Genomic DNA, 22706 nt, shown 5'->3' on the forward strand with positions numbered 1-22706 from the left:
AAGCTCAGCGTCCTAAGTCACTGAGTCACTGCATCCCTCTTGACATGGGGTAGCCAGATATTATTCTGTGGGGCTCGAACTTTTTACTGAGTATTGAACTTGCAGACATTTGCACTTTAGATGATTACATACAGCTCATTTACTTTAGGAGCTAACATGCTCAGTAGTTGTTGGAAGGGATATCAGAATGGTATATACCAATTTTCCCATGTATTATAGCTAGCGAGTTCTGGAAGTGGAAGTCCACACATCTTAAAGCTGACAACTTTGAAAACACTGGCATATACAGTCAGCCTTCCCTTAAGCTCACAGAGCGAAGAAATTATATTTTGCTCCCATGTATTCTGTTTAACATGGCAGGGATTTAAGAATGGTGCGTTAAGAAAAGAGTCAGAAGAAAATGGATAGTGAACTGAGTATGGCTCAATTTTACCAGATGCAGTTTGCTGTTAGAATTAGAGGTTTAAAAGAGAATATTAAGGAAGATTTAAAGCAGCTGGTCTCAGAGGCTTTTGAGGTGGTATTGAACCAGCCAGCATCTGAAATAAAACAAGGTATGGACAAAGTGTTTCGTGTGAACTCGTGGATTGCTAAACAGAGAAAGCTGCCTAGAGATGTGGTGGTTTATTTTCTAAAAAGGGAAATTAGAGATGAAATTATACAAGCTGCCTATGATACTAAAGTTGTGATTGCTGATCAAGAAGTTCTGGTTTTAAAAGAAATTCCTCCAAAGATTTTAAAGAGAAGGAAGGACTTTACATTTCTTGTGCAAGAGCTCAAGCAACGAGATATAAGGTTCAGATGGGAGATTCCAGTTGGCTTGAGCTTGATGTATGAAGGCAAAAGGTATTGTTTGGTTACTGTGAAGCAAGCGCGTGATTTTTACAACAATGTTTTAAAAGCAACCCCATCAATACTTTTGGAAGTTGCAGAGGGACCTGGAGAAGGAGAATATCAAGAGGATGAAGATGTACAAACAGACGAGAATGGAGCAGGAGGAGATCAAGCCACAACTCTTTTGGATGATCCTAGAGAACAGAGGGTGACGCGTGCTGCTTCTTAAAACGTTCAAAAAAGATTAAAAAATAAGACCAGCAGAAATCTATGGAACTTTCACAATGTACTTACAGTCAAGCAGTGGAACTAATGGACTAAATTTATTACAGAGGAAATGGAAGAAAGTTTTATTGGTTAGAGATTGATTAGGATAATAGGGATAGGTGTTTGTGGTGTGTAAACGAGATTTTTTTTGAAATTAACATGAATGACACTAGTTTTCTTTTATCTTAGTTTTCTATACATATTTAATATTATTAAGGATTGGTTTATTTTATATATGCTAGAGAGTGATGGATTTTAGATTTCAGCTTATTTGAAAGATTACTCGTAAGAACGCTATATTATGGAATGGAGAAAATGGATTGAGTTTATCTAGAACAAGTATAGGGATAAGAAGTTTTATGTAGCATTTGAATAAGTCTTCTTTTGGTTTTTTTTTCTTTCTTCTTTTTCTATTTTAGTTTTTTATATATATTTTATATTGCTAAGGTTTGTTTTATCCTATATAAGCTAGAGAGTGATAGATTTTAGAATTTATAGTTGTTAGTATATGGTTGTTTATGATTGCTTTTATATATATATATATATACCTTGTATTTAGCTCTGGGAAGTCGAGGGGGGGAGGGGGGGAGGGGGGGAGGTAGGGGGGTGAGGGAGAGGGGGAGGGGGGGAGGTAGGGGGGGAGGAGGCTGGGGGAAGGGGGGTTTTTTAAAGGAAAACTGTACTTTAAAACTTTTCAATAAAAAAAAAAGAAAAGAGTCAGAAGGAATCCTTCTTGCTGGCAAAGAAAAAGCACCACATACCATGTCATCAGAGCAAAAACAGAAAAGACCAGTCTAGATAGTAAAAACGTATCCAAGATAAGAAACAGTTTTCCATATAAGAATTGGATATAGCAAATTTATTATACAGTTGACCAGAAGAAAGAAGACACGACTGAGTTAGGAAGATATTACACTGGCATTTACGTAAGAAGCTCAGATTCACAGTCAATAAAAATGACTAGGAACATAAAATTATAGGTAAAGACACCGAAAATGATAGAACAAAAGCCTTCTGGAACAGAGCATGCCAGATGTTGCTGCTGTTGAAAAGAACCATGTTTGGTAGACTGCTGTAGCTATTCCAAGAGACAATAACGTTAAAGAAAAGGAATTGGAAAATATTTTAAATACCGACATTTATACATACTGTTGGTATTGTAAAAATGGAATCACTATGTACTGTAGGTTTACCATCGGATGACCAGGAAACTGACCAGCTGAGGAAGCAGTAATAGAAAGTTAGAGAATGCTTCATATGATTCTGTGAAGCAGGGGAGGAAAGATAATGTTTAGAGTCAAAAATGTTTTGTTTTGCCTACATTACAAAAGGATTCCTAGCGGATTTTACTCCACGAGCCATTGCTGACTATATAGGGGAGATTATCATCTCCGTTCCAAGGCTGTTAAGACAGTGTGTCTGAAGACATTTCCCTGGTCATGTGGCCAGCATGATGTCATGGAGCACTATTACCTTCCCACCAAAGTGGTAACTGTTTATCTACTTGCATTTACATGCTAGGTTGGCAGGAGCTGGGGCAAGAACAGGAGTTCACCCCATTCCATGACACTCGGGTCTCGATCCCAGACTGCCAGCTTTCCAGTCAACAAGCCCAGCATCTTAACCACTGAGCCACTGTGCTACAATGTTTTTATACAAAAATATAGCATGTACAGTATTTAACACCATTTCCTATTCCTACAGAACTGTGGCTATATCTGCTTTGCTGCTAAAGATGTGAACGTCTTGTTTGCTTATGAATTTAAAGTCTGGGAAACCATTATTCCTTTGTTCAGCTGTTTCTGATAATAATAATAATAATAATAATAATAATAATAATAATAATAATAATAATAATAATAATAATAATAATCTGAAGAAACAGTGGACCAGCTAGTTATCTGCTTCAAGAAGATTGCACAGAATGACTACGAGAAACAGCAGGACAATGTAGCAACAGTGGTGGTTTGGAATATCTGCAAGAAATATTATTTGTCTGCAAGAAGAACTGATGAGACCACAATACAGACAAAGTAATAGAAAATAAAGAAGCTAAAGTGCTCAAAGAGTTTAGAATTCAAGTAAACACCTGCCATACAACACACCACTGTATAGTGGACATGGCAGTACATGTAGACAGTAGGGTAAAAGAGAAAGAGCTGAAGAAATATCACAAAATAGAAAGACCTGCAAATAGAAGTGGAACGACTGTGACAAAAAAAGGCAAAGGTAGTACCAACAGTAATAGGCACCTTGGGTGCAATCCCAAAACAGCTGGAGCATTGACACTCACAAAAAGCACCCCTCAGTCAAGTGCAAAAAGCAGCATTATTTGAACAGCTTACATTTTGCAACAATACTTTTAACATCATCAAACAAAATCTTCCTATCCCAGATCCTTGGAAAGGACTCAATAGGTGGATAAAGACCAGTCTAAACATCTGGTTGGCTGTGCATTGAATTATAATTAGAAAAGTTTAACGATTTCTTTGTAAGTATTTACATTTGGGCTTTATCGATTGAGAAAGCAAATAGGCTTTTTTCATTACTATGAGATGGAATCGAAAATAACACTGCGGGGCAAGATTATTTTTGGATTATTTAAAGTTTTATAAAAATAATAAAAAAAACCAATAAGCAAATAAGGAACATTTAGAAAGACTCATTACTTTTGTTTTATAGAAAGCAAATATTTTAATTTACTTGTGAACCGACTAACCAGTTTACATTTTTATCCTGCCTGGAGAATATATCATTTCTCAGTTCATAGCAACAGCTGCTGGCAAGATCAATTAAAAGAAAAACATTCTGTCCCCATAGGCAGCAATTTCTAAAACTTGCTTCTACTTCCTGCAGCCTTGCATACTTCAGAATCTATTTCCAAGACATAACTCTGTTTTTGCAATTTGCTTCTGGACTTAAACTGACAGGTTTTGTTTGTCTTCAAGGAATATATATATATATATATATATATATATATATATATATATATATATATATATATATATACACCGTATATATATATATATATATATATATATATATATATATATATATATATACCGTATATATATATATATATACCGTATATATATATATATATATATATATATACCGTATATATATATATATATATATATATATATATATATATATATATATATATATTAAAGGTAAGGGTTCCCCCGCACATGCGTGCTAGTCATTTCCGACTCTAGGGGCCGGTGCTCATCTCCGTTTCAAAGCCGAAGAGCCAGCGCTTGTCCAAGGTCGTCTCCATGGTCATGTGGCCGGCATGACTAGACGCCAAAGGCGCACGGAACGCTGTTACCTTCCCACCATAGTGGTCCCTATTTTTCTACTTGCATTTTTATGTGCTTTCAAACTGCTAGCTGGGACGAGTAACAGGCGCTCAGTCTGTTACGCGGCACTTGGGATTCGACCCGCCAAACCGCCGACCTTCTGATCGACAAGCTCAGCATCGCAAATTTCGATGAAGCGAAAAAAACTTATTGAGTACAGCAGGTGATCAGGTACATAAGCAATTATATTCCAGCATATACTTTTTTTCTATATCATATGTTTAACTTTAAAAATCAATTTGCAGGCAATGAACTGTATTAGTTATTAATCATCTTGATTTTAAAGAATCCCCTTAATCTATGATCCTCTGATCAGACACTTCACCATCACTGTTTCTAGTATGGTGGATAACATTGATCTGTCTAAGGTTCAACCTCACAGCTGCTTTAACTCTCCAATCCTCCAGTCAGTATGAAACTATGTTAACATAAATGTTTCCGATGGCTGATCTGTAATCTGGTACACGAATGGGGCTGGTATTGGCTCAGGACAAGCAAGGAAAGAGATTTGTGGATTCCCTGACTGTTTATCCTCCCATCTGCAGGAAAAACAATCAACAATTGCTCTCCCAAATGTCACGGGGTGGGGTTGCTTGAATTTGTGCAGACATTTGGGATGGAGTGGGGGTGTCTGGGTTGGTTACTTTTGAAGTAATCTGAATGTTTTTGGTTCTGTGCTGGACGTTTGTCCCTTGGGCTATTTCTGAATATAGATATATAGATACATAGGTTAAGACCGTGGTGGCGAACCTATGGCATACGTGCCACAGGTGGCACACAAAGCCCTCTCTGTGGGCATGCATGCCATCGCCCCAGTCCTAGTAGGCCTTCAGCTGGGTTTTATAAAACTTTTCCGGTTTCCGCCACCGTGTGCAAAAACAAAAAAAAAAGTTCAATCAATCAATTTCAACTTCTCGCAGGAAAAAAAAAGATCTCGTAAAGTTGGAATTGATTGATTGAACTTTTTAGTCCCACCCAGCCTGCTGTTACCACGGCAGCCACGCCCAGCCAATGGGCCACGCCCACCCGGCATCCGACGATACATAAGTGGGTTTTGGGTTGCAGTTTGGGCACTCGCTGTCTAAAAGGTTCGCCATCACTGGGTTAAGGGCTCTTCTGAAAGACTGCTAGATCCTCCTCTATTCTATGGGAAGCAGCCTACGGGATATGCAGAATGACGTAGAATTAGGATGTGGAATTTTTTGCTGAAAAAAGAAAAAAATGAACTGACGATTCATGGATTTGATAATTAGACAGGGTAGATTATGGAAAGAAGTAAATTATAATGTAGCCTTAATTGTGTGTGTGTGGGAGTATAAATGTACTTATAACTGCTGCTAAGAAGATTGATAGCTGATTTATTACTATTTATTACTATGTATTACTTTTTTCTTTCCCCCCCTTTTTGTTCCTCTTCTGTTTCTTTTTCTTTCTTTTTCACTTTCCCATTATTTTTCCCTTTTTCCTCATCTTCAGTCCAAAATTTGTTTTGTTTTATTCTGTTGAAAACGTCTTTAATAAAAATTATTTTAAAAACCCAAAATGGTGTAGGATTAGACAAAATACTCTCTGATAGGTAATAAAAACTGTAAGGAGTATTTTCAGGCAAAGATCCCCTGTGGACAGAAGCGACTGAAACCTAGAATGTACTGAGATGGGATAGGTCAGAGAAGTTTGGTTCTCTTTTTCAATTTAAATCAATTTCTTATGCAGCACAAAACCAGCTGTCTGAAGAAAAAAAAAAGCTGCCAATTAAATTACAGGCCCAGCATGATTTCAAAAGTGTGCTAAACCTTTATTTAAAAACAGATCTAATAGGAGTTAGAAGAATGCTACATCCCTGCATATGAGAAGCCACATAACACCTTATGAATACTTTTTGAAGTGCTGATCGGGCATTATTTGAGCATCCTAACCCACTGAGCGGTGGCTCAGTGGGTTAGGATGCTGAGCCTGTCGATCAGAAGGTCGGCAGTTTGGCGGGTCGAATCCCAAGTGCCGCGTAACAGAGTGAGCGCCTGTTACTCGTCCCAGCTTCTGCCAACCTAGCAGTTCGAAAGCACCTAAAAATGCAAGTAGAAAAATAGGGACCACTCCGGTGGGAACTTAACAGCGTTCCGTGCGCCTTTGGCGTCTAGTCATGCCGGCCACGTGACCACGGAGACGTCCTCGGACAAGTGCTGGCTCTTCGGCTTTGAAACGGAGATGAGCACCGGCCCCTAGAGTCAGAAACGACTAGCACGCATGTGCGGGGGAACCTTTACCTTTACCTTTACTCTATAGACACAACATGTCTGGCCTTTTGTACTGCCCAATTTGAAATGGCCATGGAAGGCAAAGTCCTGGAGAAGATGTTGTATCATCACCAACATTGTCATTGGAAATTATCTCCATAGAGATTCTCAGTCATCCAGGTCATGGTTGTCCCAAAGGTGAACTGGACTTACTTGTTTTTTTCCCCTTGAAAATGTAGCGCTTCTCATCGAAGAAAATTCTTGGATGAGAAGTGAAACCTTTTCAAGGAAAAAAAACAACCAAATAAATCCAGTTGCCTTTTGGAAAAGCACCTTTGGGACAATGGAAGTCATGGTTGTTCTAATAGTCTTCTTCAACTCATCATATAAATTTTAATAAAGTACAGTTATTTTTTTCCTGAGTGCTTATTCTTGTGGTACGCTGCCCAGAATCACATTGAGTTGGGCAGCTTTATAAATGCTTGGAATGAATGAATGAATGAATGAGATCACAGCAAACTTTATGTCTGAAGCAGGAAAATAATTATGCAAAATTAACAATAAAAATAACAATAAAATAGCAAACTGAAAATAATGCAATGAAAAGAACTATGAAGGCAAACTGCCAGGGGGGTGAGATGACATGATGTCATTTGGGTTCTTAAAATGTGGAGAGGGTTATCTTCCTGCTGGGGTTATTAGGATGTGAAGATGATCCTTAATCAGACCAATCTGACGGCTATTATCTCAGATACCTTGTCTAATACAATATTTGTTTTGCTTGTCCTTAGACCCAGGTAGATTTCTTTTTCTGACGAAATGTGGCTATGTGGAAAGCTGCTGCCTTATTCTAAACTAGACCTATTCAGTTACTCCCTTTCTTTTTGATCCCTGTGTTTTCCATAGTTTTATCTTTCTCCACAACAGTCCAATATTTTGCACTTCCTGAGCTTGCTCAGTTTTACTGAGTCATTTTGGGTTTGAGCAAAATTAAGTGAATATCATTAATGTCTATGTAATAGTATTCTCACAAACTGGCTAATGTCTATTCCTTTTGTGTGGGTACGAGAGAACGTCACCTACTGATGAGACACTGATGGCGCACAGGAGCCCTGGTGGTGCCGTGGTTGAAGTGCAGTATTGGAGGCAAACTTTGCTCATAGCCTGCAGCTCAATCCTGGCAGGGCTCAAGATTAATTCAGTCTTCCATCCTTCTAAGGTCTGTAAAATGAGGACCCAGACTGTTGGGGGCAATGTGCAAATAATGCTTACATTGTAAACTATCCAGAGAATGCTGTAAAGTGTTGTGGGGTGGTACATAAGCCTAAATGCTAATGCTAAATGCTGTTGCTTTCTTTAGAAACCTCTTCAACTGCTCCCTCCTTCTTTAAAATTGTGACATCTGTAGGGCTCCACCTTTACTAGATTTTTAGGAAAGTGATTAAAACCTGCCTTTTCCATCAGTACCTGGTGATAGGTGTGTTGTGAAGTAGTCCCACTATGAATGCAGGACATAGATGTTTGTTTATGCTATAGATATTTTGTTTATTGTTCCTGGCACAGAATTATGGATTATTGATTGTTATGTGTATGGTATATTTAATTTTATAGAACAGGATATGTAACCTTCTTAAAGTTGGTTATATGTGGGAGCATCATAAAAGCCCAGCAAAACAATGAAATAAACCTATGAACTTTGAGTTTAAGGTATTGTGATAGTTTCAGACGAGAGATACATCAAGTTGTATAGCTTCACAAACATCCAGGAGAAAATGGACCTTTGCTTTGGTCCAGCAAGAGAGGGAGGCTTTAAAAAGGTAAGAAGATCTCCAGATGAATGCACTCTTACACGATGCAAAAGCTGACCATTTTTTTATTGGCCTGAGACCAAGCTATTATTTTAGAAAGGCATTGAGGCATTGTGTACTCCCCACTGTTTGTTCAAAAGGCATTCCAAGGGGATTTGTGCTCTCTTGTTTTGTGAGCCTCCACATTGTTGATGCTGACTGACGTTGAAGCACAGCAGCTGGCCATGTCCATCACTGCCGCCAAGTTGGAGGATTCCTGCTTATACTTAGAACCCATGAGTCAGTGTCTGAGCAGAACTTTGCAACAAACCAGGCTTTAAAACTAAGCAACCAAGAAGAAAAATGCCTGTCTTTGGCTAAAGGGGACAAATACTCTTCCTCAACCGTCTCTGGGTAAATCATGAAAGATTGGCTCAACATTCCTCTTATACAGATCTTCACCCTGGCAGCCTTCAGCTTGACAGAGAAGCTTCCCAAAGGTAGGTGTAAATAACAGGTCATCTCTTTGCTTTGCCACTGGTTATATATATATTATTTTGGACCCTGTAGCAGCCCAGGCTGTGGGATAAATGTATAAGCTCCTGGGATTCTTATCGATAAGCTCATTTTGACTGTGAGTGCATCTGTAATTGCCTTTGGAGAATCACCATGGAGCAAGAGGAACTGAAGAACTGAGCTTGTCTTGTTTGTACATGCCGTATCCTTGCTAATGAACAAGGAATTTCCCTGTGTAGGTTTTTCTGTTTATAGTATGAATCAAAAACAGTTTTCCAAATATAAATAGTCAGCAATGTTGAATGTTTATTTGGGAATAAATCCACTTGACACAGTTGGGACTTCTAAGTAAATATGCATAGATACAGAGATGCTTGAGGAATGTGAGTGAGGCAGATGTTTGTACGAAGTGACATAGTATAGATCTCCTTGATTAATGTTCAGATTAGAATTTTGAAGGTAGCTCTCTGCATTGTTGCTTGCAAGGAAGGCCCATTAAGGTCATGTTGCTGGTGATTACAACCAGCTGATTAAAGCAAGCTCCTCTATAGATCAACTAAACTGGAAGCCTTGCAGGAATTTATTCCCCAATAAATTGGTATCCAGATTGCAGTTGAAATGATCAGTTGGCGTCTCCCTTTCTTAAAAACTTTGGTGCTTTTTTTCAACACTGAACCTACATCCTAAATTGTATCTGGCCAATAAGTATGTCCAGAAATGTTTGTTGTAAGGAGAAAGAAGCAAATTGAAATTCCTTTTATGGATTTTTTTTTAAAAAAAGAACTTAAATACAGAATATGATGGAGCATATTTAATAACAGAATAATAGAGTCGGAAAGGACTTTGGAGTTCTTCTAGTCCAGAGTCCCCAATCCCCAGTCGGTGGACCAGTACCGGTCCACAGAATGGCAGGAACTGGGTTGTATGAACAAGTGAAGCCTCATCCGTGGGATGCAGGCAACACAGGAAACCACGTCCCCTCCAGTCCGTGGAAAAACCTCTCTCCATGGAACCAGTCCTAGTGCCCAAAAGATTGGCGGCCTCTGTTCTAGTCTCTGCTCAAGCAGGAAACCTGGCCTATAACATTTGCAGGACAAAATGATAATAACTCAGAAATATATACTTCTTCCCTATTGTATGTAAGGACTTAGATAAAAAAAGACATTCCCATTGTCTTTATATAGATTTAACAGTCACAGGTACAAAGATTGATTACAGCAATAGCAGCGATTAAATGATGAATTCCATCTTATTTCAATGTTCATTTGTAAGAGATTTAAGGAGGCTGAAATATGAGCAATGATTAAGTACCCAGTGCTAAATTCTTTGTTTGCTCTGCTTTCTGTCAAACTGCTTTCCTTCTCATACAATAGAAATTTAGGAATCTTGTATATATGTTTGCTCTATAGTTTGAAACTTGAAATTTTGACTTACTCTGGACCAGAAAGGAAAATCTTCAGATCAGACCAGAGTGGCTTTCACTACTGTGAGCTGCAATCTCATGAGAGTATTTACAAAGGAAGAGGGAGACGAGAATAGTAGCATTTTGCAATATTGTGAATTTTGGGGAATTCCTTTCTCTACTCATAACATGCCCATTGGTATGTGTCAAAATGAATGCCAAATGCCAGGAACAGTATCTTTTAAAATTGTGTGTAGTATGTCATTTTCCACCGAGAGCAAAAGAATTTATAAATTTTTTAGATATCTATCAAACAAAATTGTGTGATACAAAAACATTTCCATGTATTTTTAAGGCTCCACTGGCCCACCGAACCAGAGTTACATTTATCTCTGCTAATGTAATACGTAATATATACAAGCTTCCAGTGATAAAGAAATTGGGTATGTGCAGTAGAATTAAAGTTCCATGCTTATATAAATATTGAAGAAAGTTAAAAGGCATTTCTTGTATCTTTTCAGACAGTTTATGTTAAGGGAGGTGATCATTACTTTGCTTGGCATTATCACATTTTTTTGGCTGTGTCAGACTACATAGATAGCCTCCACTCGGATCCATAGTTGGTCATTGTAACAGAGCAAACTATGATTTTTATCATCTGTCATGAAGCCAAATTACACTGAAGTGTGACTCAGTGATTCATCCTGATCTCAATCTTTGCTCTTAGAAAAATGGTGTTCCTGAGAAGCAATCATTTGTTCAGAATTCTATTTACTTACATAATTCGTATCCTGCCTTCCAAGCCATAAAGAGTTCAAAATGGCTTTAATTTTTTTTAAAAAAATAAATAAATAACAGAAATAGTTACCACCTTTAAAATAGGCTTTGAAACCATTGGAGAAATCAATTCAAATCGAAAAGGCATAGCTACAAAGAGGATCTGGATTCCTTTCCCAGAAGAGAAAGAACTGTGAAAGAGGGTGATCCACACTTTTCATATCTGGGGAACCACACAGAAGGCCTGCCTTTCATATCTGCAGGACCTGGTCTCAGAAAATAATGGCATCTTTGAAAAGCCTTTTAATAACCAGAGATTACAATGATCTGAAATAGATTGTGCTTATTAAGATGCTTGGAATACTCAGAAATACTATACAAAGTTGAGAATCTTTGCCATGCTTCAGAATGAAAGAATAAGATAATGCATGGATAAATGCATTTATCTGAATAGCTTTGCTCTATATCTTGACCATTTTTCAGTCAAGTGGAATCGGTTTTGGATTTGTAAAAAATTGCTTGGTCAAGTTGCAGGATCTGATGTGAAATTTATTTACTTTCTTATGCTGTCTTTTTGGCCACAGCACCAATCATCCCTACTCCTCTTGAGACAGTGGATGCACTGGTTGAAGAGGCAGCCACCTTTGTGTGTGTCGTAAAGTCTTTTCCCCAGGCAGAGATTACCTGGACACGCAATAACATTCCTATCAGGTATGAATTCAATGTACAAAAGACCACAGGCTGTGAGTATTCCCCCCCCAAAAAAAAATACAATATTGGTCTCTACCATATGATTACATCCCATCTTATTTCTGTTCACCAGTGCGGCATTCTATAAAGTCAATTCATGCATTATTTTTATAGGTGTATGATAAATATAAAACATACAATGATATTTCGGAATGACATGGGAAGACAGGAGGAACAGCTGCAGACTAGACAATAGTCAGATAAGAAGCTTAGCTTGCAGAAATAATGTGGGCATGGCAAACATCTCAGAAGGGCCCCACCTTCTAAGACCAGTTATTTGGACTGTAAAGGCCGGGCTGGGTTGGCAGGGGGAGGGAGAAATGTATATTCAAGCTTGCAATTTTAAATAAACTCTACCTTGATGCGTCTTAATATGTTCTCAGGTTTTTTGATACTAGATATGCCATACGAGAAAATGGGCAACTCCTAACTATTTTGAGTGTGGAAGACAGTGATGATGGGATATACTGTTGTACCGCAAACAACGGTGTAGGAATAGAAGCAGAAAGCTGTGGGGCATTACAAGTGAAAATGAGTAAGTATACCTATCCTTTTACTGAATTAAAAGTTACTTTGAGTTCAAGTGAGCTAAAAATACAAGGCAATATTTTACTTGAGCATTAATATTTTTATTTTGAATGAGTTTAAATTTAAGCAATGTACAAGCAAAGGAATCAATTATCTATACATATAACCCAATATCAACAGTAAAATGATACTGTCATGGATCCACCCCCCCGGCCTATCTCCCAAGTTCAGAGGAACAGGATAAGTTTAAGTCGGCGGATGACCATCAGGTATACTACTGCAGGCAAGAATCCCTCAGAAGAAATGGAATAGCCTTCATCGTCAATAAAAGAGTAGGAAAAGCAATAATGGGATACAATCCTCAAAATAACAGAATGATCTCAGTTCGAATCCAAGGCAAACCATTCAATATCACAGTAGTCCAAGTCTATGCTCCAACCACTGGTGCTGAAGAGGATGAAATTGACCATTTCTATGAAGCCCTACAGCACCTTATAGAACTAACACCAAAAAAGGATGTCCTTATCATTATGGGGGATTGGAATGCTAAAGTAGGAAGCCAAAAGATAACCGGAATAACAGGCAAGTTTGGCCTTGGAGTACAAAAGGAAGCAGGGCACAGGCTGACAGAATTTCACCAGACAGTCAACACAGAAATCAGATTGACTATGTGCTCTGCAGCCAAAGATGGAGAAGCTCTATACAGTCAGTAAAAACAAGATCAGGAGCTGACTGTGGCTCAGACCATGAGCTTCTCGTTGCAAAATTTAGGCTTAAACTGAAGAAAGTAGAGAAAAGCACTAGGCCACTGAGGTATGAAATAAATCATATCCCTGATGAATATACAGTAGAGGTGACAAACAGTTTTAAGGAATTAGATCTGATAGACAGAGTGCCTGAAGAACTATGGACGGAGGTTCGCAACATTATACAACAGGTAGCAACCAAAACCATCCCAAAGAAAGAGAAATGCAAGAAACCAAAATGGCTGTCTGAGGAAGCTTTGCAAATAGCTGAGGAAAGGAGGGAAGCGAAAGGCAAGGGAGATAAAGAAAGATACGCCCAATTGAATGCAGAATTCCAGAGAATAGCTAGAAGAAATAAGAATGCCTTCTTAAATGAACAGTGCAAAGAAATAGAAAAAAACAATAGAATAGTGAGGACCAGAGATCTCTTCAAGAAAATTGGAGAGATGAAGGGAACGTTTCATGCAGAAATGGGCATGATAAAGGACCAAAATGGCAGGGACCTAACAAAGGAAGAAGAGATTAAGAAGAGGTGGCAAAATTACACAGAAGAACTATACAAGAACGAGCTTAACTTCCCTGATAACCACGATGAGGTGATCACTGACCTTGAGCCAAACATCCTAGAATGTGAAGTGAAGCGGGCCTTAGGAAAGCTGAGCAACAACAAAGCTAGTGGAGGTGACAGTATTCCAGCTGAGCTATTTAAAATCTTAAAAGACGATGCAGTAAAAGTGCTACACTCAATTTGACAGCAAATTTGGAAAACTCAACAGTGGCCACAGGATTGGAAAAGATCAGTTTACATTCCAATTCCAAAGAAAGGCAGAGCCAAAGAAGGTTCAAACTATCGCACCATTGCACTCATTTCACATGCTAGTAAAGTTATGCTTAAAATCCTACAAGGTACACTCCAGCAGTATGTGGATCGAGAACTACCAGAAGTACCGGCAGGATTTCGAAGAGGCAGAGGAACTAGAGATCAAATTGCCAACATACTCTGGATCATGGAGAAAGCTAGGGAGTTCCAGAAAAACATCTAAGTCTGCTTCATTGACTATGCTAAAGCCTTTGATTGTGTGGATCACAACAAACTGTGGCAAGTTCTTAAAGAGATGGGAGTACCAGGCCATTTTATTTGTCTCTTGAGAAACCTATATGCGAGTCAAGAAGCAACAGTGAGAACTGGACACGGAACCACTGATTGGTTCAAAATTGGGAAAGGAGTCCGGCAAGGCTGTATACTGTCGCCCTGCCTATTTAACTTATATGCAGAGCACATCATGAGAAAGGCAGGGCTAGATGAATCAAAAGTTGGAATTAAGATTGCCAGGAGAAATATCAACAACCTAAGGTATGCAGATGATACCACTCTAATGACAGTGAAGAAGAACTAAAGAGCCTCTTGTTGTAGGTGAAGAAGGAGAGTGCAAAAGTTGGCTTGAGACTTAACATTAAGAAAATGAAGATCATGGCATCCGGCCCTCTCAATTCCTGGCAAATAGATGGGGAGAAATGGAGGTAGTGACAGATTTTATTTTCCTGGGCTCCAAGATCACCACAGATGGGGACTGCAGCCAAGAAATTAAAAGACACTTGCTCCTGGGGAGGAAAGCCATGACAAATCTAGTCAGCACACTGAAAAGCAGAGACATCACCCTGCCAACAAAAGTACATATAGTCAAGGCTATGGTCTTCCCAGTTGCAATGTATGGCTGTGAAAGTTGGACCATAAGAAAGGCTGAGCCCCAAAGAATTGAGGCCTTTGAACTATGGTGCTGGAGAAGACTCCTGTGAGGCCCTTGGGTTGCAAGGCAATCAAACCGGTCAGTCCTAGAGGAGATCAACCCTGACTGCTCTTTAGTAGACCAGATCCTGAAGTTGAAACTCAAATACTTTGGCCACCTAATGAGCAGGAAGGACTCACTGGAGAAGAGCCTAATGCTGCAAAGGTTGAGGGCAAGAGAAGAAGGGGACGACAGAGAGTGAGGTGGCTGGATGGAGTCACTGAAGCAGTAGGCGTGAGCTTAAATGGACTCCAGAAGACGGTAGAGGACAGGAGGAACGTTGTCCATGGGGTCGCAATGGGTCGGACATGACTTCGCAACTAACAACAACAACCAAATCACACAGTTGTTAAGCAGATCACACCATCATTAAGTAAACCCAGTTTTCCTAATGGCCTTTTTGCTGAAAATCGTAATTCCAAAACCTGATCGTATGAATGCAGGACACTACATCCGATCTTAAATGTGAGCTATTTGCCAACCCCCAAATTGCAATCACATGACCGCAGGAGTGGTATGGCAGTATTAAATGCCAGTACAGGTTGCAAGTCACTTTTTCCTAGGCCATTGTAACTTTGAACTATTGTCAAACAAACAAACAAATAAACAGTTGTAAATAGAATACTTGCTATAAAGCAATTTATCTAATTTATCTAATCCTAACTCTACTGAATTTCAGTTGGTATGAGGTACCGGCTACTCGTGAAGTTTTCCCAGCTTCATAAAGATCCTAAAAAAAGAGGAAGAAGAATTACATATAAATCTCAGGAGATCAGATTCCAAGCATAGCTCAATGAAGGCATTGATGCCATAGAGTAGGAGGAGCTAGATGGGAGAAATGTAAGGTGGCCGTTCTGAAACAAAGAAAAACTAGCAGATCCTGATGGCGCGCTTGCTCTGAGCACAGAGAAACATGAATTCTAATCATGTTTTTCAATACATGGCCCAGAAGATCAATATTAGCAGTTTAAATTGCTTCTGAAGTTTTAGGCAACGTAAAAATTGGCTTCAGAGCAAGATTTAAACACCCTTGTTAAAATTTTAGAAAGAAAAATATCAAGTTTCATTTTGCTGTTCTACCAGCATGCTTTTATTTGTGAAATCAGCACTAGCTTAAGCTTTTTGAACAGTGGCACTATTAATGTTTCTCCCTCACCAGCCCATAAGTTGCAATCTTAGCTAACGTTTCCTGAATTTCCACGATTCCCCTACAGCTGCATATATATTTTCCTCAAACATGGAGATAGTGTGACTTCCCTGCTTCTATACTCCTTTGAGAAGACTTCCTTCCGTCTCTTTATAGGTGCTTGGAAGATACCTTTTCCATTGCTTTCTTAGAAGAGAGTATGAATGTTGATGACAAAAATGGACCCATCACCTTGTAATAATATAATGTGAGTTTAGCACAAGGGTGTCCAAACTTGGCAACTTTAAAACTTGTGGGCTTCAACATGCTGGCTGGGGAATTCTGGGAGTTGAAGTCTACAAGTCTTAAAATTGCTAAGGCTGGACACCCCTGTGCTAAAAATATGCTTTTAGCATATTTGACTCTAGACTCCATTTCATTTTGATCTTTAAAATTGTAGAACCGAAAATAACCCGTCCAGCCTCAAATCTGAAAATCATTGAAGGATTAAAGGCTGTGTTTCCATGCACTACAATGGGAAATCCCAAGCCTTCAGTTTCCTGGATCAAAGGAGAAAATGTGATAAAGGTGAGTACTGTATGAATTTAATTGCTGCAACCTGCATCTTTTTGCAGAACTGGTCAGAGGAAAATTATTGCATTAGTTATTTCATAGGGAGGATGAGTGATTGAGGTACTGGACCAGAAACCTAGAGTCTGTGAACTCTAGTCCAACCTTAGATGTGAAAACTGAGTGGGTGACTTTGATCCAGTTATTGCCTGTCAGTCCAAATCATTTTACAAGGTGGCTGTTGTGAGGAAACTAGGAAGGACCATTATGTAAGCTGCCTCAAATTATATAAATGAAATAGGAATATAAATCAAATGAATAAATATATCCAGCTGGGTCTTCGAGCTCTCGGGCCCAGACTGAGGAGAAATTTTTAATTTAGGGTTCTTTTTAATTGAGTACAGGGTTAATTTAATATTTTTTAATTTGGTTCTTAATTTTTGTATTTTGGATTTTTAATTCCCTGTAAACCGCCCTGAGTCCTCAGGGAATAGGGCGGTATATAAATATAACTAAATAAATAAATAAATAAGATATATTTTATCTCATTTCACTTGAAGCTTTATATTTTGTGGCAGGAAAATTCTCGGATTGCTATTCTTGAATCTGGCAGTTTAAGGATTCATAATGTGCAGAAAGAAGATGGTGGACATTATCGCTGTGTGGCGAAGAATAGTCTCGGGACGGCCTACTCTAAGCCTGTAATTCTGGAAGTGGAAGGTGAGTGATCCATTTGATCATGTGATCAGATACAGAATCTGCATTCATCTGATATCAGTACTGCAAATATATTTTTGCCAAGTGTTCAGGACAAAAATGGAAGTCTTTGAAACCCAGGGATCAGCTTTGAATGTATGAGTGAATAGAAACTAACAAGCAAATCTAATCAATGAGATTAATCTAATCAATCTAACGGCCTTCTTACCAAAGGTTCGTTCATCTATCTGCAAGGAATTCATGTTGATGGCCAATTCTGAACAAATATACTTCTGGAAGAAATACATTTGGGAATTTATCTTATAACATTGCTTCCCATGGGATAATATTTATGGCTTTTCCAAGAATATTTGCGTATGCGTATGTGTGTGTGGTAATATATTTGGATAAATGTGATAAAATGACAGGACTGATATCAGCTCTTGGTTTGTTCTAGTTCTGCTTCCAGGAAAACTTAGATTTGTCTTTCTTAACTGGATGACTTCCAGAGATGTTGGATTTTAACTCCAGAAGTCTCAGCCAGCATGCCCATCAATCATGCTGCAAGGAAGTTTTAGTCCATCATATCAGAAAGTATTTAGCTCAGCAAAGGATGGCTTAAATCTTCCAACCAGCTATATTAATAATGTACCTCACGGATGACTTATCCACAATACAAATGGGTGTCACTAGCAGCATTGTGTACATTGGTATATATTGTATGGAACCATGCAATCTAAAACATAGTACAGAACCTCACAGTCTGAAGATTTAGATATAACTGAGAAAAGCACAAGAAGAAGCATAGTACGACAACAACTGTGCTATTTAGGCATAAACTGTAAGTTGCCTGGAGTTGCCTCTGCAAGATGGGTGGCACAGAAGTCTAATAAGTAAATAAAAAACTAGCTCCACACCAGCAGCTTTCAAACAAGAAGATCTGGATTCTTCTCTGCTGGGTCTGTATGGACCTTTGTACACCAAAGCCAGGTATAAAATGATGAAATGCTCTGCTTGTTTCTAGCACCCTGATAAGAGTTTACTTTGGGTGTAACTCTTGTGACTAAAAACGTATAAAATTTCCCAGTGCTACTTCCTTTTCTATTATTTACTACCACAGACAGGATTATTGTTTTGGTTATTCCTGATGCATCCATTTATCCAGCAGAGTAAAACTAAGATCTCATTTTACTGAAAAGTACTTGCTACTACTTTTAGGTAAAATGGGTACAGCTGGAGCACCGTTCTTGGACTTTTCTATTTGTACAATCTCCTTCTGATCCGTGCTTTTTTTTTTAAACAAGCGAATTTTTGTGCACTCAGCAGTTACTGTGCAGTAATGCAGTTTCCTGTTCCCAATCCAAGTGAGACTTCGGGTCCTCTCCTGTAATATTTCCTATTTCAGATCTTTCTAGCAATACAGCCTGGAGAATTAAAGAGAAGGAAATTTATCTAAAAACCACTGCTACGTGATGAATAATAGCAACTGGGTTGAGTTTGTTTTTCTTTGCCAATAACTTTCAGGAGAGTTTTATTATAAACGTTTGTGGATTATCTTTGCTTCTTATTTATTTGAAGTCTCTGGGAAAAGCCAGTAAAAAAACCACAAAAAACTTTTAAGGCATCTTAAATTTAGTAGGGCACGCTTTTTCCTGAACTTTAGTCTATTTCATCTGATGCACAGATTCATTGGATACACTTGAGAACTAAGCCAACAGGTAAGGCATAACTTGAATCTACACTTGAGCTCCTTAAATGCATCATATAAGATCTAGCTCTAGCATCAAAAGAGCTTCCTTACTCACTTCCTAGGGAAGGTAATTTGAACAGATCTTATCCTTGCATGAACTTGCCTTTTGGAATTTGCTGCGATATATTTTTCATATGTGGAAAATGAGTCATTTAGTACAGCAGATTTATATAGACACCGGACATTAACCGTTTTAATGTTATTTATATTCCCCATTCTCACTACAGCCCCAAGTTAGGACATGCAGATCGTACTGTTTCTGCAGGTTTCTTTTGGATTCACCCATGGAAAACATACTTTATATAAACTCTTTTTAATGTTGACAAAGGAATTTTGAAAGCCTAGCATAGTTAACAGAGGAATTTTCATTTTAAAAGGAATTCAAGCAGTCTATAAGGAAGGAAAGGCAGGCTGGACCTTAAAGGTTAACTACTCAGAAAAGTGTGCAGCATATTAGCCTTTGCAAGTCAGGAACAGATAAATAAACTCTGAGAATAATACCCCAATATATCTTTTGTTGTCTTTCTTTCAAGACTAGAGGCAATTCTTCTTTTCCAGAAATATTTCCACAGATATAGCAAATGTTTCTGTTACTAGGGCTCATAATTCAGTTTATGACTGGGCTTTCTGGGGTGATTGACACAAATAGTGATTAAGTATCTTTGTATAAAAAACTAAGTAATAACAAAGAAACAACAAACTAAGGGAGATGAGCAATTTAAAAATAGGAAAAATGAATGAATTCATGAATGCATGAATGAATAGATACACACAGACATAAATCAAAGTTATGGAAACATTTATAATTTGTACAATTCATTTGCAGAAGTGAGATTTTGAGAAGCGCATTTGGGTTTCCGTGATACCAAACATTGTTTTCTTTCTAGTGTGGGGTAGATACAATTCTCTCTATAGAGGACCAACAACGATGGGAAATACTGTACTTTTGTTTTATTTTTTAAAGAATCTAAATCCAACAGTGAACTCTTAGCCCAATGTTTGGGGTGTTTTTTGAGTTCAGAAACTTCTGGGTGCTTTGGACTGGAACCATTTTCAACTATTTTGTGAGTGTGGGAAACTGCAAGTTGGGAATATTTCACCAATAGCAGATCTCAGTTTACTAATGTGTTTGCTTCCCCCCCCCATTTAGTGTTTGCTCGAATTCTGAAGGCTCCTGAATCCTATAATGTCAGCTTTGGCTCTGTGGTAACTCTGCAATGTGTAGCAACAGGCATTCCAACTCCCACTATAACATGGCTTGAAAATGGAAAAGCTGTAAGTATCTCTGCAATTCCTAAATTCCAATGATTGATTCTTTAACCAAGTTCAGTTGGGCTTTGAAACAGGGTGAAACCAGCAGAGAAAGGCTGGAGGCTCTTGCAAAGCAGAGATGCACTATGGAAATGCAATTCAGTATTCTTTCTGATGTGGCCGGATTATTTGAGTTAATAGTTTGGAATCTGATTTGAGTAACAAACTTCTCGTGTGCAAACACCTCCGTTTTGTCTCCCCACTTTGCTTATTCAGTACAGCTTTCCTATATACAGTATACAGTATTTTGCATGTTGGAAAATGTGTTTAAGATAACTACAACAGCAGTCTTTGACAACAGCCCTTAACATCAGTTATTCTAGCTGCAAATTCAGTGCTGTGTGTCATATTGGATAGTATATTGTTTACATGGAAAAAGGCCAAGATTATGATATTTTGGCATCTCTAGATACGAATGAGAAGGGGTGTTTGATACTCCAAAGATCCTCTACAACAGGGGTATCAAACTCAATTTCATTGAGGGCCGCATCAGCATTGCGGTTGCCCTCAAGGGGCCGGGTGGGTGTGGCCTGGGTGGGCGTGGCTATAGTGCGTATGGCCTACTGGGTGGGCATGGCCAGCTCTACACCGTTCGCATCAAGGGTGCCTATGGAGGCCTGGGCAGGAGTGGGACAGATCTGAGGGTCTCTGGCAGAAGGAGGGTCTCTGGGCCAGGGCCAAGGCAGTGGGGGCTGTTCCCTCACTGTTTCCAGGATCGCGGGCCACATGAAACCACTTCGCGGGCCAGATCCGGCACCCGGGCCTTGTGTTTGACATGTCTGCTCTACAATCTCTAGAATTCTAGAAAGAGTTTTGGAACTTATAACTGCTTTAGAAAACACTGCTATCATAGATGCCTGGTACAAGCCGCAATGGCATCACATGTGTCATGAGATGGCACAGCTGATATGAATTATTTGAGTCAGTTGCATGAAGTAACTGACATAAATTACACAATTTGCCTGGCAATGCCATGATGCATGCCACCTGCCCATGGTTGCCTGTGATTGCTGTGGACTTTTGGCCAATGGATGCCTTTCTTGATGTCGCTGGGCTCTGACTTGCTCTTACTATGACTTTATTTATTTTTAGTAGGTCCTGTAAACACTGCCAGTGCAATTATATATGAAGTAATGAGTTTGTTGTCTTCTATAAATATAATGTATGATTGGAGATTCAGGGCTCCAATTTCCAACTTTTGTATCATCCTTATAAGCCTTGCCTATGGATAGAGGTTTAGTTTGTAAGGTGTGTAGTTCCTTGGTCCCAGTATGATTCTTGCTGTTATCAAGGTGCCTATATACCAGCGGACCCCAATCTTTTGGGCGCCAGGGACCAGTTCCATGGAGGGAAGTTTTTCTGCAGATGGGTGTGTGTGGTTTCAGGTGTTGCCTGAAGCCCAGGCGTGTGTAGATGTGGCTCCGCTCACTTGCATGGCCCAGTTACTGGAGGGCCACAGTCTGGTGCTGGTGTGCCACCTGGGGTTTAGGGACTCCTGCCAAATACAATATGTTGTATGATGCCACATTATGTCTCAAATGCACTTGACTGATAAAAGTCGAAGCAAGAATCTGTATAGCTTCTTTAAATATCTGGCAAAAGCTTAATTTCTTTCCACAAGGCCTTGCTCCATTAATCCTCCAGGACAGGTTTTCCCAGTGGTGGGATTCAGCCGGTATGCACTACTTTGGCAGAACCGGTAGCTAATTTTTTGTTGCCCAGGCCCAGAATGGACTTCCGAAAGCGGCATCCACACAGAGTACTGGTTGTTCGCATATTTGAATCCCACCGCTGAATTTTCCTCAGCGTGGATCAAAATAGTCGAGTCCAACCTTGCCAAACTAGCCTTCTCTCCAGCCTCAATACTTAAAGTGGACTGCAACCAAGCAAAACAAACCTTGCGACAAAGGGTAGAGGGCATTGAGAAACAAGCGGATTTACGGATACCTCCGTTGTTTCTGGCTCCAGACTCTATTAGATATGTTGTTACTCCCACAACGTATCTTAGCCAGCTGGAGTCAGCAAACCAGCAGAAAGCATGCCATGCGTGCTTCCATCAGCCATCTTGTTTGGCAAGTGTAAAAAGATACCATTGACTGAAAGACTCTGCTCCTGTGGCTCAGGAGAGATGGAGACCTTGGATACATATTCCTTCGATGCTCCTTCTATAGAGATATTCGAAAAAACAACATACCCTCCCATTAATCGATAGGTAGTGTTGTGATTCAGGGTCAGCCTGTGGGTTCGGCAGTTGGGTCGGATG

At 39.1% G+C, this 22706-nt stretch overlaps 1 protein-coding gene across 1 annotated transcript in view; it reads left to right on the forward strand.

Moving 5' to 3' along the window:
• Window positions 1-8905: 8905 nt before the first annotated feature.
• The window catches only part of MUSK (muscle associated receptor tyrosine kinase), a gene marked incomplete at its 5' end in the record, with an annotated part of 46646 nt that continues 32845 nt past the window's right edge, over window positions 8906-22706 (forward strand). Inside the window, 6 exons of the mRNA XM_083351154.1 lie at window positions 8906-8984; window positions 11764-11890; window positions 12313-12464; window positions 16577-16704; window positions 17265-17406; window positions 20283-20407. Of these exons, the coding sequence (XP_083207280.1) occupies window positions 8906-8984; window positions 11764-11890; window positions 12313-12464; window positions 16577-16704; window positions 17265-17406; window positions 20283-20407 (753 nt within the window). The remainder of the gene's footprint in view (window positions 8985-11763; window positions 11891-12312; window positions 12465-16576; window positions 16705-17264; window positions 17407-20282; window positions 20408-22706) is intronic.

The sequence above is a fragment of the Vipera ursinii genome, assembly GCF_947247035.1.
Source record: "Vipera ursinii genome assembly, chromosome: 2".
In the NCBI taxonomy this organism is placed as follows: domain Eukaryota; kingdom Metazoa; phylum Chordata; class Lepidosauria; order Squamata; family Viperidae; genus Vipera; species Vipera ursinii.